The sequence below is a fragment of the Desmodus rotundus genome, chromosome 2, assembly GCF_022682495.2.
Source record: "Desmodus rotundus isolate HL8 chromosome 2, HLdesRot8A.1, whole genome shotgun sequence".
Lineage (NCBI taxonomy): Eukaryota > Metazoa > Chordata > Mammalia > Chiroptera > Phyllostomidae > Desmodus > Desmodus rotundus.
Genome location: NC_071388.1, coordinates 182,546,828 through 182,561,947, shown reverse-complemented (window position 1 = coordinate 182,561,947; position 15,120 = coordinate 182,546,828). Strand labels below are relative to the sequence as shown.

The following is a 15,120-nucleotide window of genomic DNA, read 5'->3' as shown; positions in this document are numbered from 1 at the left end:
ATGTAATTCCAGTAATGCAATGAATGGCTTGATCAGGAAGTACTGTTCTGAAAACAATCTAGAGAGGCATGTGTAGGATTAACAGAGAACATTATGTACCCTCTGTTTTTCCCTAGAGCAACAATTTCCAACTTTTTTCATCTCATGGCACACATAAACTATTAAATTCTAAAGTACATGAAAACATGTATTTTTTGCTGACCTGACAAAAAACAAGTATAATTTTGATTCATTCATACCAGACAGCTACTGTAGTGTTGACTGTTGTAATTTTCTAATTTAACAATCTAAGGAAAAAGAGGTCCATGCCTCTGACTACATACTCAGGTATTGCATGTTTTAAAAAATTCTTGTGGCATACCAGTTGAAAATTGCTACGCTACAGCATAGCCTCACTGTGTGGCCTTTAAAAAAGTAATAATCTACTTGTTTATCATTTTAACAGTATGAAAATATGCTACAATTGTACTTTTGGAGTAAGCTTCTTTGAAAATGATACCATGTAACAGCATCTACTTAGGAAAAGTTTTCTATACTCCTGATTTACTTTAAAAATCTGATGCTTCATTTTGGTGGGAGAGGTGAAAGAACAGGAATGAGTATGAATTTTACATACTTTTTAAAAAATTGGTATTTTAGAGAGACAGACAGAAACATCATTTTCTTGTTCACTTATTCATGCTTTCATTGGTTGCTTCTTGTATGTGCCCTGATGAGAGGTGGAACCACAACCCTGGCATATCAGGATGACACTCCAGCTACCTGAGCTACCCAGCCAGGGCTAGCTTTTTTATACTTTTCCTATAACGATTATAAAATAAGGGAGTTAACAGTATTTTTGTTTTGTCTGCACTTGCTATCTCACTAACTATTTTGTTGCATTTGTGCTTTTAACTGACAGTAGAAACCAGCTTCCAATAAATACCTTGTCCACTAGTAAATGAATCCATTAAATTCACTTTTTGCCAGGTGTAAGAAAAAAACTGATTCTTTTCAAGCATTTTACAATACAGTCATGTGCTGCATAACAATGCTTTGGTGAACAACGGACCTGATGATATACGATGGTGGTCCCATAAGATTATAATGGGGCTGAAAAATTCCTATCACCTAGTGACATCTTAGCTGATAGCACCACCTAATACATGTCTCCTGAGTGCTGGTATAAACAAACCTACTATACTGCCAGTTATATCAAAGTGTAGCACATGTGATTATATACAGTACTAATATACAATAATGGTAATAAATGACTATTACTGGTTTATGTATTTACTATACTTTTTGTTATTTTAGAGTGTTTTTTTCTACTTATAAAAAAAGCTTGTTTTAAAACAGTATGCCATGTTACACCAGTAGTAGCCTCATACATCTCCTATTTACTGGGTCTTTTGATTGCATCATTTCTCTTGTGCTTGATTTGACCTCCTGTTGTTTTATAAATTTAATATAGCCTAAGTATACGGTGTTTATAAAGTCTACAGTAGTGTACAGTAGTCCTAGGCCTTCACAGTCATTCAGCACTCACTGACTCACCCAGTGAGCAAGCATTCCTGGTAAGGGCCCTATACAGTTATGCCATGTTTTTTATTTTTTCTACCATATTTTTACTCTACCTTTTCTATGTTTAAATATGTAAATACTTAAAATTGTGTCACAACTGCCTATAGTATTCAGTACAGTAACATGCTGTACAACTTTGGTAGCCTAAGAGCAACAGGCTATACCAAATAGTCTAGGTGTGGCTAAACCATCTAGGTTTGCATAACTGCACTATGATTTTCACACGACAAAATCACCCAATGATGTATTTCTCAGAACATATCTCCGTAGTTGGGCAGCCCATGACTACATTTCAGAATTTACACATATGCACATTTCCCTTTGTTTATTAAATTATTCATTCAACAAGCAATGCACTCCCACTATGTGTCTGACACTGCAATGACACTGTGGAGAAAAAGAGACATTAAAAAAAAAAAAAAAAAAAAGTCCCGGAGAACCAAGATGGCGGCATAGGTAGACACACTGCGCCTCCTTGAACAACCAGAACTGACAGAGAATCCAACGGCAAGGAAGTCCGACACAAAGGAAATAAAAAATAAACATTCATCCAGACCGGTAGGAGGGGTGGAGAGGACTCGCGTGGCTGTGGCGGACCGAGACTGGCGGAGTGTGGGACGAAGGGCACAGGCAGTCTGAGCACTAGCAGACCCTGCGGCCCCACATTGGCACATAGATAAACCGGACAAACGGCAGGGAGCGAAGCAGACCACGCAACCCAGGGCTCCAGCATGGGGAAATAAAGCCTCAAGTCTCTGATTGAAAATGCCCCTGGGGGTTGGGGCAGCAGCAGGAGAGACTGCCAGCCTCACAGGAGAGGTCGTTGGAGAGACCCACAGGGGCCTAGAGCGTGCACAAGCCCACCCACTCGGGAGCCAGCACCAGAGGGGCCCAGTTTGATTGTGGGAAGCAGAGTGAAAGACTGAAATCCAGAGGAGAGTGAAGCGGGCGCCATTGCTCCCTCTCGGCCCCTCCCCCACATACAGCATCACAGCCCAAGCGACCAGCCTTACCCTGCCCCAGGGAACACCTAAGGCTCCGCCCCTTAAATTAACAGATGCGCCAAGACCAAAAAAAAAAAAAAAAAAGGCCCAAATGCCAGAACACTTCAAAGCTCCAGAAAAAATACAACTAAGCGAGGAAGAGATAGCCGACCTATCAGATGCACAGTTCAAAACACTGGTTATCAAGATGCTCACAGAATTGGTTGAATCTGTTCGAAAACCAGATGAAAAAATGAAGCCTATGCTAAGAGAAACAAAAGAAAATGTACAGGGAACCAATAGTGATGCAAAGGAAACTGGGTCTCAAATCAACAGTGTGGACCAGAAGGAAGAAAGAAACATCCAACCAGAAAAGAATGAAGAAACAAGAACTCAGAAAAATGAGGAGAGGCTTAGGAACCTCCAGGACATCTTGAAACGTTCCAACATCTGAATTATAGGGGTGCCAAAAGGAGAAGAGGAAGAACAAAAAATTGAAAACTTATTTGAACAAATAATGAAGGAGAACTTCCCTCATCTGGCAAAGGAAATAGACTTCTGGGAAGCTCAGAGAGTCCCAAAGAAGCTGGACCCAAGCAGGAACACACCAAGGCACATCATCATTACATTACCCAAGATTAAACGCAAGGACCTACATCCAAGATTACTGTATCCAGCAAAGCTATCATTTATAATAGAAGGGCAGATAAAGTGCTTCTCAGATAAGGTCAAGTTAAAGAAGTTCATCATCATCAAGCCCTTACTATATGAAATGTTAAAGAGAGTTACCTAAGAAAAAGAAGACCAAAAATAGGAACAGTAAAAATGACAGCAAACTCAGAGTTATTAACAACCACACCTAAAACAAAAACAAGAACAAACTAGGCAAACAACTAGAACAGGAACAGAACCATAGAGATGGAGATCACATGGAGGGTTGTCAATAGGGGAGTGGGACGGGGAGAGGGGGGGAAAGGTACAGAGAATAAGTAGCATAGATGATAGGTGGAAAATAGACAGGGGGAGGGTAAGAATAGTGTAGGAAATGTAGAAGCCAAAGAACTTATAACTATGACCCATGGACATGAACTATAGGGGGGGAATGTGGGAGGGAGAGGGTGGGCAGGATGGAGTGGAGTGGGTGGGGGGAATGGGACAACTGTAATAGCATAATCAATAAATATATTAAAAAATAAAAGTCCCTATCACCAAAGACTTTAGAGTTTAATAGAAGAAACAAAGAGACAATTATAAAATATATAAACATTTAGATATGATGCCTGCACCTTATTTGCAAAAAGTGAAGAAAAAAATATGGATTTGTATATATATATCTGGAAAGAGAGAGAAGAATAGGCAAATACAGCAAAATGTTACAATTGATGCATCTGGGTAAAGGGTATATGGGAGTTTTTATAAGTTTGAAATAATTTCAAAAAATTTTTTAAAGATTTTTATTTATCTTTAGATAGAGGGGAAGGGAGGGAGAAAGAGAGGAAGAGAAACAAAGTGTGGCTGCCTCTCATGCACCCCCCCCACCGGGGACCTGGCCCACAACCCAGGCATGTGCCCTGACTGGGTATCGAACTGGCGACCCTTTGGTTTGCAGGTCAGCACTCTACCCACTGAGCTATACCAGCCAGGGCGAAATACTTTCAAATTTTAAACTTAAAAATAAATTTTGTTGGGGGCCCAACATATTAAAACTTGACATTGATAGTATATCAATACAATGATAGGCAAAAGCTTAAAGAAAGATAAGCTGTAAGTCAAATTTCCTAGAGAAAGACAACCATTTAAATAATCATTCCTCCTGAGTAGTATGGTTATTCATTAGGACAGAAGGGCTTATTTTGATTAAACTATCTAAATATTAAGGATACATCTTCAAAGAGTTTATACATGTGACAGCACTTTGGAAGTATAAAATGCAATGCAAATGCAAGGCTTTAACAAAAGCTATTGGAAAAACGTAATGTAGAGATATGGAGATAATGTTTCAGTGCATACTGGTCTCAGAGAATAAGCAATAAACATTTTAACACCTTTATTAAGGTATAATTTACACCTTATGAAATGAATGTTGCACTGTTACTGAAAGATATTAATGGTGTCGCCTTAGAAAGAGCCAAGGTTAAAAAAATTGTTTTAATCTGACAATGCATATTAAGTTACTACTTAAAATGTAGCTCCAGTCATCCCTATCAACAGAATTGTCAGTATCAAAAGAAACTGGCAAGGATGAGATGAAATGGCCAGATTTTAGACTATTTTAAGTCATTTTTCTCAAAGCTAGTTAGCTGTATAGTTAGTACTCCATTACAGATACGTACCATAGTGTATTTCAAGTAATCTATTCTTGAACATTTAGGTAGCTCCCAATATTATACAGTTACAAATAATACTTCAATGGATAACTGTATGCATATGTATTTTCATATGCTGGGGGTGTATAATTTGTAGGAATTTCAAGATAAATTCCTGCAAATGGGAGTGCTGGATGAAAGAGTAAGCACATGTGCAGTTTTCTTAATACTGCCCAAATTCCCCTCCGTAGGAGCTGGAAATGTACTACACATGGATTCACTTGGTAATACACTAATACCTTGGAAATCCTGGTGCACTGCTTTTAGATTTCAGGTGTTTGCTAGATATAGTCTCATGATGCTGGAACTCTCCCTCTCACTCCTGCCAAACCTGAATGTTTCTATATATTTTTAAATTTTGCAAATCATGGGAGAAAGGAATTATAAGGAAAAGTAAGTTACTTTACTTACTAAGTGGTGTTGTATCTGGAGGTGGAAAATTCTCAGTAAAGTTGACATTACACAAGTCTGTGCTACAGCAGCAGAAACGGTATGTTCCATTCTGAATTGAGGGAGGGGTGGTAGTTACTACGCATTCTTCATAGTGACACTCCTGGGGATCTCCAATGTGAGACCAACATCCTACAAATTGATATTAATGTAAAATATAACCAAAGTAAAATGAAAATAAACTAAGAAATAACTGAAATAGTTGCAACCAATGTGACAGAATACTTCATGAGTTATAAAATACTCCTGTAAATCAACAGGAGACACATTTTTTTAAATAATAGGAAAATGGCAAAGCATAAATAGGCATTTCATGAGGGTAAAGCCAACAACAAACTGTTAAACTTCATCATTAATATAAGAATTATTAAAGCAACAGTAAGGTTTCATTTTTGTCTACATTAAGTTGATCTAGGTTTAAAAAATAATATATATAATTGTACAAGGATTTCGTAACACTCTCATACACTGCGCGAGGGAATATAAATATAAATAGCATTTCTAAAAAGCCACATAGAAATTTTTATGAACAGCCTTTAAAATATTCATGTTTTATAATCTAATAATTCTACTTTGAGATATGTATTACAAAGAAATAATCAGATAAAATCAAAGGTTTATGTTTGCTAAAGTGGTATGTATTACGGTGAAAACCAGAAAACAACATAATGACCAACAACAGAGTAGTGCATAAGTAAAATGCGGTATGTGTAAACAATGAAACATTGTGCAGGGGTTAAAAATGTTTATTTAAATTGGGAAACATTCATGATATAACTTAAGAGAGAAAAAACTGGGTGTGAAATAATTTATGCAGTATTATCCTAACTTTGAAAAAAAGTAGACACACATATAAACATAGAGGAACATTGAAACACACCCAATAGAATAGAGTAAAAAGAATTCTTAAAAGTATGGAATTGTAGATGTTTATTTTTCTTAGTTCTCTGTATTTTGTAAACATCATACAATAAGGATATAATAATATCATAGTAAGAAAGGTGTTATTAAAATAAGCTAAAAGACAATGTCCATTTACAAATTTGGAATTTATGGGTAAATATATACATGGATACATGCTTCTACAATACTGCTTTTCAGGATAAGGTTTTAATTTACCTCCATGCTTTTCAGATAAACTTCAATTGTATGAAACACAAAGTTATTTCAGATAAGAAAAGTATTACTTGCCTTGTTTTACAAGATTTATGTCCCCTTTTGATTTTTCCCAGAGACCATAGCAGGTGCTACCTTTTGAGCATAATATAGTTCCATTTTCATGAGAGATTCGACTTTCACCTATCCCAAGGTCTTGATAGGGATCTTTAAATGCACATAGACGTTCTTGATTCTGAGAAGCTAAATTAAAGAAAATAAAAGAATAACAAATTAATTTCATGATAAATTTGCAAAATATTATTACATAAAATCTTGAGTCTTTTTAAAAGGCTTTGTAAATTTCCCTACTAAATCCCTAACAAGGGTCAAATAAATTTGTAATTTTATATTTATTCAATGACTTCTCTTTGCTCATTAATTAATTTGTAACCTCCAAATAAATAAGAAGCAAACCTGAAAATTCATTTCCCAAAGACAATTCACCTCTAACACAAATGATTTTAATCTTTTTTTCCTATTATATAATTTTGGTGTCTGAATAAAGAAATATCAAAAAAACATGTCCATGCTCTAAATTATCAAAACTCTAAAACAAACAAATGAACCAGCCTAGAGGACCAAATAATTTTGGGAAATTTCATAGTATTCATTTTTATCATATTTTACAATTAGTTGTAGGAAGCTAAACCTACATCATTAGGCACGGTAAACTAAGAATGAGGAGAGTGACTACAGTTTCCTTTGGAGGGAGACAGAACTATTCTAAAATTAGACTCTGGCAATACTTGTGCAACTCTATATATTTACAAAAAAATAATTCACTTAAAATGAGTGAATTTCATGGTATATAAATTATATATGTTTTTAATTTTTAAAAGATTTTATTTATTTTTAGAGATAGGAGAAAGGAGGGAGAGAGGGAGAGAAACATTAACGTGCAGTTGCCTCTTGCATGCCCCCAACTGGGGACCTGGCCTGCAACCCAGGCATGTGCCCTGACTGGGAATCGAACTGGAGACCCTTTGGTTCACAGGCCCACACTCAATCCACTGAGCTACACCAGCCAGGGTATAAATTATATCTTAATATATTTGTTTTTAAAAACTAAAGCTAGCCCTGACTGGTATGGCTTAGTAGGTTGGATGTTGTCTTGCAAACTGAAAGGCTGCAGGTTTGATTCCAGGTCAGGGCACATGTCTGGGTTGTGGGCCAGGTCCCCAGTGGGGGGCATGTGAAAAGCAACCAATCCATGTTTCTCTCACACATCAATGTCTTTCTCCCTCTCTTTCTCCCTCCCTTCTCCTCGCTCTAGAAATAAATAAATGAAATCTAAAGTTAAAAAAACAAAAAACATGGCTACTAGTGGGCAAAAAGAAAATGACTTTGTTATTAAAATTATGAACATGATAGCCATAAGAAGAAATGCTCAATAATCCCTCATACTTAAGGGACAACCCAATTTAATTTCAATGCCAACCAAACTCTCTCTGTATACATACTCTGATTTAAATTTCAAGAGATCATTTGCTACATAATTTATCATCTAACAAATATTTACCAATATTACTCAGAATACCAAGTAAGTAAAAGGTTATCAAAAGCAATAGTTAATCTTTATTTGGTTTCTTAAACTAGACTTTTCTAATGTGTTCAACTAGTCAGAATAACAGTTTACTACACTTGGCCAATATATATATTCCTCATGGGCCTCTGATCATTTTGGGTGTATCTTATTTGGAATGGCTTCATTCACTAGCACCTTAGGACTGGAGATAATTCATTGAAATGATGTTTCTGAACCTATAAAACTAAGGCTGAAACTTGGAGAATAACTGAAACAGCTAACAACTGTGTGTCCAAGCCCGTCTCAACTCCTGGAGCTATCATCTTTCAAAGTACTGAAGTAGCCAATAGGGTATTCACAAGTAGGTAATACAGAGTTCTCAAGCATCTTATACTGATCTTTTTGAACACAGACATTAATTATTAAATTCAGTAATCACAGATACAATAATTACCAAAAAATAAATGTGACTTGATTTTCACAATTTAAAACCATTTCAGGCAGTCTTCTAAAAGATAATTATTAATATCAACTAAATGGCCAGAAAATATAGTAAAAAAAAAAATTCTAGGACATTAACCTAATTACGATTCTATCATATTTTTAGCACATGTACTCACATATTTAATTCCTCTAATGACAAACTTAATTATACTTACAAATTATCTTACACTTAATACCAGTATTTCCTTAGATTATCCCCTAATTTGCAAATTTATCAAATCATTATAGAAATTAAAGTCAAATATATTTCTATAAAGTATATACAACACAAGATTCAAACTATGAACAAAAACTCTGTAATATGAAAAAACAAACTATCTATGAGGCATAATTCCTTTCTCTTGTCCCACTTCATTTCTTGACTCAAGTTAAATGTTCCTTACCTCCTACTACCAGATATTGAAGTTACATAACCCACTCTTTTTCCCTTTTTGTCTTGTCAGAAAGGTCAGATGAATTTATGAACTCAATATCTCTTGTTTTCCACAACCAAGACATCCTAATTTTTCCCTCTTCTCTTCTTCTGTTATCCATTTTGACTAGAATTTTTCATTGAACACTGAGTTAATGAATAGGGATCTAACTGTACCTGGAAATATACAGAACATACATAAATAAGTGCCTTATTTAATTAAAAAAAGAATAAGAAAAGGTATATCCTTGTGAAAAAAAGATATAAAACAAAAATTTTTGCTCTTCCTGGATCTCTTTTACAACTGTAAAGTAGCTAAAGGCCTGAACACATGTAAAATTTTTTAGTGACATTATTAAATAACTTGGTGGTTGAAACCTAAAATTCTCCTTACAGGAAAAGACAAAAAACCAAGTTCGACGTCCCCTGTGTTTCCCTCTCCCCTGTCCCGCTGAATTGATTATCAAAGCAATAAAGGTACAATTGGAGGGTACTGAATTACATCTTTAATATCCCTCAGTTTTCACTAAGTAATATTTTTCTTAAAATAACTTCAGCCTACTTTTCAAAAATTATTTTATGATGATGACAATAGTATAGGTCAATTGTAATTTGCTATTTTTAAGAACAACTTTCAAATTATGATTTCTCAAATTCTTATACAATATAAAGGTGTTCTAGCAAGAATTCTAACTAAACTGCACTGGTCAAAAAAAATTTATTTTGTAAAACAGTGTTTGTAGCCTTTTAAATGCTATTTGTAGAATCAGTATCAGCAATATATCTGTACAAAGTTTTGAATTCTTCATAAATAATGTAGAAAAGTAGGGATGAAACAAAGAGTACAACGAGAAACAGTATAGCCTAGCATTATATTGTCACAGATCACTTAGTACAGAGACCTGATCATTTACATGTTGTTGTTCTAAATTTGTCAGCTAGACAAATTTTGTCAGTCAAGTGTGGTCAATTAGCTCTTTTAAGGGACATTCTTAACCAAGTATAGTGATTAGACATGAATCTTTTTAAAAAAAGTTGCTCTCCTCATTTTAAAAAGTTGGTATCTGGTTATAATAAACACTAAAACCAATTTGATTAACATAACTATATATCTAAGCAATAATCATCTTGTCCTCCTACCACACAACAATAAATGAAGCTATAAAATAGTATAAATGTGGAGGTAATATTATATTATTTTCCTTCACATATCTAGCCAAATTAATCATTTTCTGTTTACATATACTTCCTGGATCAGTATTTGCTAATCAGATGCAGCATTCAATGACAAGGAACAGATGAAGCATGTATGGTATACTCAGTGGTCTCGAATTTCCCACTTCATGCTCTACCACTATCAAGAAAGTAGGGTGTAAAGATATAGCATAGTCTGATCATGTCTGCATCAGTTAACTGTCATTATAGATATAAATCCATAGTAAGTATTATGCACACACTAAAAAATACTAATTATTTGCTTTCATGAGAAGAGGAAAGGAAAAACTGGCTATTCTAAGTATTAATTATTTGTCCTTTTCCCTTTTTACCAAATATGCTTACATTATTTGAATTTTCATGAAAATATATTCATGTATTATATATATTTCAAAAACAAAAGTATCCTTGAATTACTTATTTTTACATTAAAATTTTTTTCATTTTGAAATAACTACAGATTCATAGGTAGATAGGTAGTTGAAATGAGACTTCTAAAAAAAAAAAATCAACAACCCTGGCTGGTGTGGTTCAGTGGATTGAACACTGGCCTGCGAACCAGGGGTTGTGGGTTTGATCCCCAGTCAGGGCATATGCCTGGGTTGTGGGCCCGGTCCCCAGTGTGGGGCCCATGGGAGAGAGTCACAGATTGATGTTTCTCTCCCTCTCTTTCTCCCTCCCTTCTCCTCTGTCTAAAACATAAATAAAATATATTTTAAAAATCAACAGAATTTTAAAAAAGAAAAATCACATCATATCAATGGATGTAGAAAAAGCATTTGGTAAAATACAACACCATTCATGATTTAAAAAAAAAAAAACCTCTCAATAAACAAGGAATAGAGGAGGACTTCTTCCAGTTGATAAAGCATATGTATCAAAAAAACCTATAGCTAACATCATACTTAATTGTGAAAAAATTGAAGCTTTCCCACTGAGATCGTGAATAAGGCAAGGATGTCCCCTCTCATGAAATAAAAGGAAATAAAAAAGCCCTGGCAGGGTGGCTCAGTTGGTTGGAGCATCATCCTGTACACCAAAAGGTTGCAGGTTTGATCCCTGGTCAGGGGCACATACGGGAGGCAATCTATCTATATTTCTTTCTCACATGGATGTTCCTCTCTCTCTTTCTCTCTCTGTCTCTCAAATCATTAAACATATCCTCAGGTGAGGATTTTTTTAAAAAGGAAATAAGAAGTATACAGATTGAGAAAGAAGATATATGTGAAACTGTCTTTTGGGGGGAATATTAGAGCTAAAAAGAAACGAGCTTCAAGACATGAAAAGATCTGGAAGAAACTTGAAGGCTTATTACTAAGTAAAAGAAGCCAATCTGAAAGAACTACATAATGTATGATTCCAACTATATAACATTCTGGAAAAAAGCAAAATTACAAAGACAGTAAAAAGATCAGGGCTTCAGGGGAGGGAGGGATGAAGGGACAGAGCACAGATTTTTAGGGAAGTTCAACTATTCTATGTATTCCAATGGTGGATACACCTCTTCATACATTTGCCCACAGAATGTACAACACAAGTGAACCCAAGAGTAAACTGTGGACTTTGGGTGATGATCATGTGCTAATGTAGGTTCATCAGTTCTAACAAATGTACCACAGTGATACAGGATGTTGATAGTGGGTCAGTTGTGCCTATGTAGGGAATGGGTTACACAGGAACTCTCTGCATTTTCTACTTTATTTTGCTCTCAACCTAAGACTGCTCTAAAAAAATTAAGTTTATCAACTTTTTAAATGGGGGACTTCTGAAAAATGCAGTAATTTATTTTAAAAAGGAATCTCTGATAAAGAAAACAAAAAGTAACTGTTGGGAATGACTTTTCAGGGACATGAAAAGAAGGTGAGGGTTCTTGAGACTATACCACTCAAATCGCATCTAAAAGGTGGCTGCATGGTCTAATGTATTGATGGTGGAATATTTATTATTTCCTACCACATCAAAGAATTATCAATATTTTATAAGAGGAAAATTCAGACTTTATACTTTATATAATTTTATTAGTTTTCTCATAATTTATGAATAGAGAAAAGAACAAATGCTATCAATATTGAGTGTCTATTCCATTTACTGGCTGCAGAATTATATGCATTTTAGAACACCTTCGATTTTGCAATGGTCAGTGATAGATTAAGAGACATCCAACCATATACTTTACCCTTCTCACACTCCATTCATCTCCTTTATCCCTTCCTCACATCAACCTCTTTCTTATAACCACATATGTTCAGCATGCCAACTTCCTTTAGATGCAGTTTTACAAATATTTAATTGTATTACACAAGTCCTACATATCACAAAAATAAAACCTGGAGCATGTATGGAAAAACCCGCCATAAAGCATTGTTCTTCTTAACATAAACTAGACTCACTCTTTGAAAGTCAAGTCCACAAAGTAAATCTAATAGATTGAATACCTCACTCTGCTTAGGAGTTTGAGTTTATATCTACTGATTTATTTATGTCAAATTAAAGAGGACTTGTGTGTGTGTGTGTGTGTCCCCTTCAACTCACACACAAAAATCTTCTTTAATTTGACTTAAATAATCAGTAGATTTTAAAATAAGTTTCTAAAATGTAGATGGTTCATATCTAATACTTCCAACAGAGTAATAACAAGTGTATTTCTGAGACAATGTCTATAAAGGAAGTCAAAGAAATGAAGCATTTATCCCAAACTGTAAAACCTCTACGGAAGAGATAGAAAGCACATGAGTTGTTGCCAGGGGCTAGGGGAAAGGGGGAATAGCATGTGATTGCTTAACGGGTATAGGTTTTCCTATTGGGGTGCTGAAAAATGTTCTGGAAATAGTGGTAATGGTTATGAATGTACTAAATGCCCCTGAACTGTATATTTCAAAATGGTTAAAATGGTAAATTGTATATTGTATGTACCTTACCAGTTATTAAACAAAGAATACAGTTATTTATTATTAAGCCAGACGTTAAAGAGATTTATCAAATCATAAATGGAAAAAATAAATAAATAAAACCTCTATGGGTATGTCAGAAGTTGAGAGCCAAACCACCATGAATACCAGTCTCTAGTTTATATTCAAACAATTAGGCTCTCATCAACCACTAGAATGTACCACTATTGCTTTATTTCCTATGTCAGAACTTCCATTTCCCTCATCTGCCTCTAGCCAGGATTGATAGGAACAGTTGTAATGAAACAGTGAAGATTTGTCTATCCCCTTCCATCAATTATTGCCTGAAGGTTGACTAGGCAAGGTTTTTTTTTTTTAATCTAGCTAATGACCATCCTAGAATGTCCAAATCAATTCAAAGTTGAGAGTACTTCTTCACTGAATTTTTTAAAATTTTTATTGTTATTCAATTACAGTTGTCTGCATTTTCTCCCCATCCCTCCACCCCACCCCAGCCAAACCCACCTCCCACCTCCATGTCCACCCTCCCCCTTGGTTTTGTCCATGTCTCCTTTACAGTAGCTCCTGCATTTTAAAATGTATAACTTGGTAATATATACTGTAGCTTTGGTCAAAAATTGTATCCTTCTCTGAAACAAGCTAACCTTCCTCAAATTATAGCAAACATTTGTTTACTTGAGAAAGAAAAACATTATACATTTAACTGTCAAATGGAAATTACAATTGGTATCTTGGTGACCCCTCTCAACAACCCTATGAGGTGGGCATTCATCATTTCAATTTCACCAGGAAGGATACTAAGTCATACATAGGGCTAAGGAAGTTATCCCAAGTCACTCAGCTATTAAGTATCAAGATAAAGATTCAAATCCATGTTTGTCTGATTTTAGAGTGCCTATCATTTAAACATTTGGTTAACTTTTCAGAAAATTTAGATTTTTCTTTTTCTTTTGAATTTTAATTATTTTCAATCAACTTTCTAATATTTCCAACTGTTTATAGTAGCAAAAAGCCAAAGGTATAAAGAGTAATCATCTCTGGGTGGACATGACTGAATACAATAACTAATAATAAATTAGAACAATTATAACAATATACTGTAATAAAAGTTTGTGAATGGGGTCTCTCTATCTCAAAAAATCTTACTGTACTCTATTCACCTTTCTTTCCTTGCGATGACAGGAGATGATACAATGCCTACATGATGAGATGAAGTGAGGTAAATGACATAGGCATTTGTGACATAGCAATAGGTTACTACTGATATTCTCACTACACAGCTACTAAGTGACTAACAGGCCAGTAGTGTGTACAGCATGGATACACTGGACAAGAGGATGATTCACATACCTGGTGCACCTGAGCCAGATGGTACAAGATGTCACCATGCTACTCAGAATGGCATGCAATTTAAATGTTATGAATTGAAAGAACCTATGCACCCCTATGTTCATGGCAGCACTACTTATAATAGCCAAGTGCTAGAAACAGCCTAAGAGCCCATCAGTAGATAAGTGGATCAAAAAACTGTGGTACATTTGTACAATGGAATATTGCACAGCAGAAAGAAAGAACTCGTAACTTTTGCGACAGTGTGGATGGAACTGTAGAATATTATGCTAAGTGAAATAAGCCAGTCGGTGAAAGACAAATACCATATGATCTCACTCATAAAGGAATCTAATGAACAAAATAAACTAACAAGCAAAACAGAAACAGAGACATGGAAACATGGAACAGATAGCAGCCAGAGGGGCAGGGGGAGAGGGAAAATGATGGGAAGAAGGGGAAGGGACTAGTCAAAGAACATGTATGAATGATCCATGGACATGGACAACAGTGTGGGGACTGAATGTGGGAGCTGGGGGCCAGATGGGTGAAGGAGGACAAAGTTGGGACAACCGTAATAAAATAACAATAATAATAACAATTAAAATAATAAAACTTATGAATTGTTTATTTCTGGAGTTCTCCATTTAATATTTTTGAACTGCAGGTTAACTGATACCACAGAAGCAAACTGCAAGTAATGGGG

At 35.1% G+C, this 15,120-nt stretch overlaps 1 protein-coding gene across 2 annotated transcripts in view; it reads right to left on the bottom strand.

Moving 5' to 3' along the window:
- The window catches only part of BMPR2 (bone morphogenetic protein receptor type 2), a 135,944-nt gene that overhangs the window by 61,546 nt on the left and 59,278 nt on the right, over positions 1-15,120 (bottom strand). For both annotated transcript variants that reach the window (XM_024563726.3, XM_045197996.2), the window contains 2 exons: positions 6,554-6,721; positions 5,324-5,494 (listed from right to left, as the gene is read on the bottom strand). In XM_024563726.3, the coding sequence (XP_024419494.1) occupies positions 5,324-5,494; positions 6,554-6,721 (339 nt within the window). The remainder of the gene's footprint in view (positions 1-5,323; positions 5,495-6,553; positions 6,722-15,120) is intronic.